The sequence below is a fragment of the Solanum tuberosum genome, unplaced genomic scaffold, assembly GCF_000226075.1.
Source record: "Solanum tuberosum cultivar DM 1-3 516 R44 unplaced genomic scaffold, SolTub_3.0 scf00459, whole genome shotgun sequence".
In the NCBI taxonomy this organism is placed as follows: Eukaryota; Viridiplantae; Streptophyta; class Magnoliopsida; order Solanales; family Solanaceae; genus Solanum; species Solanum tuberosum.
The window spans coordinates 207370-211219 of NW_006239376.1; the positions used below are offsets into that span (position 1 = coordinate 207370).

At 33.6% G+C, this 3850-nt stretch overlaps 1 protein-coding gene across 1 annotated transcript; it reads left to right on the forward strand.

The window, feature by feature from the left end:
- Nucleotides 1-2206: 2206 nt before the first annotated feature.
- On the forward strand, nucleotides 2207-3465 carry LOC107058184 (transcription factor MYB98-like). Its single transcript, XM_015303587.1, has 3 exons — nucleotides 2207-2367; nucleotides 2495-2621; nucleotides 3010-3465. The coding sequence occupies exons 1-3, from the start codon at nucleotides 2207-2209 to the stop codon at nucleotides 3463-3465; spliced, it is 744 nt and encodes a 247-aa protein (XP_015159073.1).
- Nucleotides 3466-3850: the final 385 nt, after the last annotated feature.

The following is a 3850-nucleotide window of genomic DNA, read 5'->3' on the forward strand; positions in this document are numbered from 1 at the left end:
TTTTTAATTAGAATTTGGGACCAATTAATATGTTATTTAGGGACCGGATTAAGTATCTTCACAATAGAATATACAAATAAGGACCGGAATATAATCTCGTCCAAATACATATATCTTTAGAGACGGAAATAGTAGCTCATCCCTAAACGTTGGTCTTAAATAAGCGTTTTTCTTGTAGTGTCAGTCCAGTGTGGAGAGCTTGCAGTTCCGCCATTACAGGGCTATAGGCATAGATTGCATTACTAAAACCAATAATCCAATTACCGTACGAGTCTCTAATAAGACTACTAATTCCACCCATGTGTTTTGTTTGGACGAAAGTCCCATCCGTATTCAACTTGAATACATTAGGGGCAGGGGGAAACCAGCGAACTGGGATTTCCTTTTTGATGTCTGTTGATAATTAGGAATGGGTCATGAAAATGAACTCTTTAGCTCTCATGAGAGTGAGAGGAAGAGAGGTAGTAGGAGTGGACGAAGTGTTGGGACGAACAACCTATTGATTACGTTGCAATCAAATATGACATAGCGCAAAAGGGTTGAAGTCTTTCCATTGCATAGTTGTTGTGTCACGAAGGGGAACATCAAGGTCATTAATATTTTGCAACCAGTGAGTTGGAGTGTTGATAATATGATGCATATTCAACCCTATGTCTATCCAAAATTTCCTAAAAACAATCTAAGAGGATATGTTCAATAGTTTCTATATCACTATGGCATAGAGGGCAAGTGGGATCAGTGATCATCTCTATGTGATGGAGGTACGCATTAGTAGGAAGTCTGTTATAAGAGCAAATCTAGAGAAAGAATTTGATCTTGTTGAGCATGTTTAGTGACTAGATCCATTGGAAAGTATACTCTGGAGTATTCATAGAATCTAGTAGACTGCGAGCTGATTTAGTAGAGAACATGCCATTAGATTGAATGGACCAATAAGGGATCTCCCTAGTGTGATTTTTTAGCGTAACAAAATTGGCCTTATTAACAATGTCATTAGGAATGACTATAGAGAATTTTACCAGTTCCACTTGTCTCGCTCTCAAATATTGGACACCTTAAGAGTATACTCGTTGCATTGTAAGGGTCCATAAATAAGGTTACGTAGGGGAGGAGTATGGGGGATCCAACTATGGTTCCATAGGTCTAGGGTTTTGTCGGTGCCCGATGCCCAAGCTAACCCTTGCGCACACAGTTTCCCTCCTTTCAAAATATTCGTCATTTATTTACCATTTACTGAAAATTATACTTCCGTCCCATGTTATATGAGGTAGTTTGACTCGGGACGAAGTTTACGAAAGAAAGGAAGACTCTTAAAACTTGTGGTCCAAAATGAATGATAGAAATTTTTGTAACTATAAATAGTTTTATTAGGGGTAAAATAGACATTTTATAGTTAAATTGTTATTCCCTCTGTCCCACTTTATGTCACTTACTTTTGTTTTTAGTTAGTTACAAAAAGAATGATATATTTCTAAATTAAGTAGCTATTTAACTATAAAATGTCTATTTATCCTTAATGAAATGATTTACCGCCACACAAATTTCTATAATTTATTTTGGACCACAAGTTTTAAAAGACTTCCTTTTTTTCTTAAACTCCGTGCCGAGTCAAACTATCTCATATAAAATGGGACGGAGAGAGTACTTAATATAGAAATATGTCATTCGTTTAAGGACTGACTAAAAAGGAAAGTAAGTCCATAAATTGGAACATGGGAAATAAGAATTATAAATATTTCAATAACCCACTTTCTAATGTATCCATTTGTCTTTCGACTTTGTCCTATGAGGAAGCTCATGAGTTATGTCCAACTCTTATTTGAAGCCGTTAGATGGTAAGCTTTAAAATCAACGGTTGACATTGTGTCAAGCAATCCAAAGGTATACTATATATGTTTGTGTAGCGAGCAATTGGTAGTCATCTTTTCTAAACAAAGAGAAGAAGTGTTTGAGTTGTGGTTTAAGTACGTTTTGCTCTTGATTGTTTCCCATGGAAGGTGGAGATAGAGAGGGAATTCCTTATCATCAACCATATCATGATTTACGAAATAACTTTTCTTTTTATCAACAATTTCCTCCATTGTTATGGAGTCATCAAACCCAACAAAGTGTTGCAAACAATAATGAAAGCATTTTTACTCAACATGGTGGTTACTATGATGGTACAAGTGGATATAATAGTAATGTTTTTACGGAGCAAAGATTAATGGATAACATAGTGTTTAATGAAGAAAATGCTGTTCACTGGAATAACAAAGAGCAAGAGATGGTGATATCATCTGCGAAGGAGATGGGAAAAAATGCAAAAGAAAGGACTTGTTCTACTACTATGTTAGTCAAGGGTCAGTGGACCGAAGAGGAAGACAGGTGATGATGATATAATTAAAGTTTTTGCATCTTGATTGTGAATTGTGATGTCATTTTCAAAATAGATTTTTATTTATTATTAATCTAAGCCAGAAACTCAACTTTATTTCTTGGATTATATATGAAGGAATTTGATGAAGTTGGTGAAGCAGTTTGGATTGAAGAGATGGGCTCAGATAGCTGAGAATATGGTCGGTAGAGCAGGAAAACAGTGTCGTGAGAGATGGCATAACCATTTGCGACCAGATATCAAGGTTTTTTTTAATTTTTTCTTCACTCTCTTCTAATTCATATTTTGTTTTTTTTAATTTAATTTAAAAATATAACTTCAAAGGACATCTCTTTTTAAAATCACTAAGATTTACTCCATCTATAATTCTTTGACTAGTCAAGGATTTAGATGTTTTCCCAATATGTTTGATTTATTTATTTTACATTTCTAAAGAAAAACTTCATTTTAATTTAATTATTTCCAAATCATTGACTAATATTTAATGGCACGTTTTTTCTGTTCAAGAAAGTATCTAGGTATTGTATTAACGCTAACATGTAAATTTTGCACTTTGCAATTTCATGTGATTATACAAATTTTGTTATATATAAAAATTATTTTCTAGAATTTTTATATTGTGATTGTTTCAGAAAGAGACGTGGAGTGAAGAAGAAGAAGTGATGTTAGTGGAAGCGCATAAGCAAATTGGAAATAAATGGGCAGAAATTGGTAAAAGAATTCCGGGAAGGACGGAGAATGCAATTAAGAATCATTGGAATGCAAGTAAAAGAAGGCAAAATTCGAGGAGGAATAAGTTGAAAAAAGAGGAATCAAAATATAGGTCGAATGTTCTTCAAGATTATATTAGAAGCAAGTACTTCAGTGATGATATCAACACCATGACCATGAGTACTACTACTCCAAATGATAATAACATGAAAAATGCGTATCCCTATTCTGATGATGACGACTCTTCATCTTTGCTCACTAATCAAACATATGATGAAGAAATGAACTTCATGCAAAAATTGTTTGGAAATAATTCATTGGATGGTAAAGTGACTGATGAGGCAAATATGACTGCTGAACATCAACCTTATCTTTAGGAATATCATTCGATTAATCAAGCTTCATCTTCATCTTCATCAACAAGAAACAAAGACATTGAGTTAATGGAAATGGTTTCATCTTCTATCTACCCTCAACACACCTCCACCAACACATATTCTTTTAATTAGTGTTTCAATATTGAGTGTCATGATATAACCAACCAGTTGTTAGTTTTCTGTTTTTTAGTTTATGCTAGCTTGCCTTTATTCTTTAATGATGGCTCTTTTCATTTCTCTTGTTTCTATCTATATTCTTTCAGTCTATAGACTATATAGTTGCTTCCTTTTTTAGTCAGATTATGTTGTCATGTTGTTGAATGAAATTAATATTTAAAGAACAACCCATCTGGTTTGTCTATTTATCCTTATATTATGTTATATA

Coding starts and splice junctions, on each gene's coding strand:
- LOC107058184 (XM_015303587.1), top strand. CDS start 2,207: ATGGATAACATAGTGTTTAATGAAGAAAATGCTGTTCACTGGAATAAC. Junction 2,368..2,494: donor TGGACCGAAGAGGAAGACAG/GTGATGATGATA, acceptor TTATATATGAAG/GAATTTGATGAAGTTGGTGA. Junction 2,622..3,009: donor ATTTGCGACCAGATATCAAG/GTTTTTTTTAAT, acceptor TGATTGTTTCAG/AAAGAGACGTGGAGTGAAGA.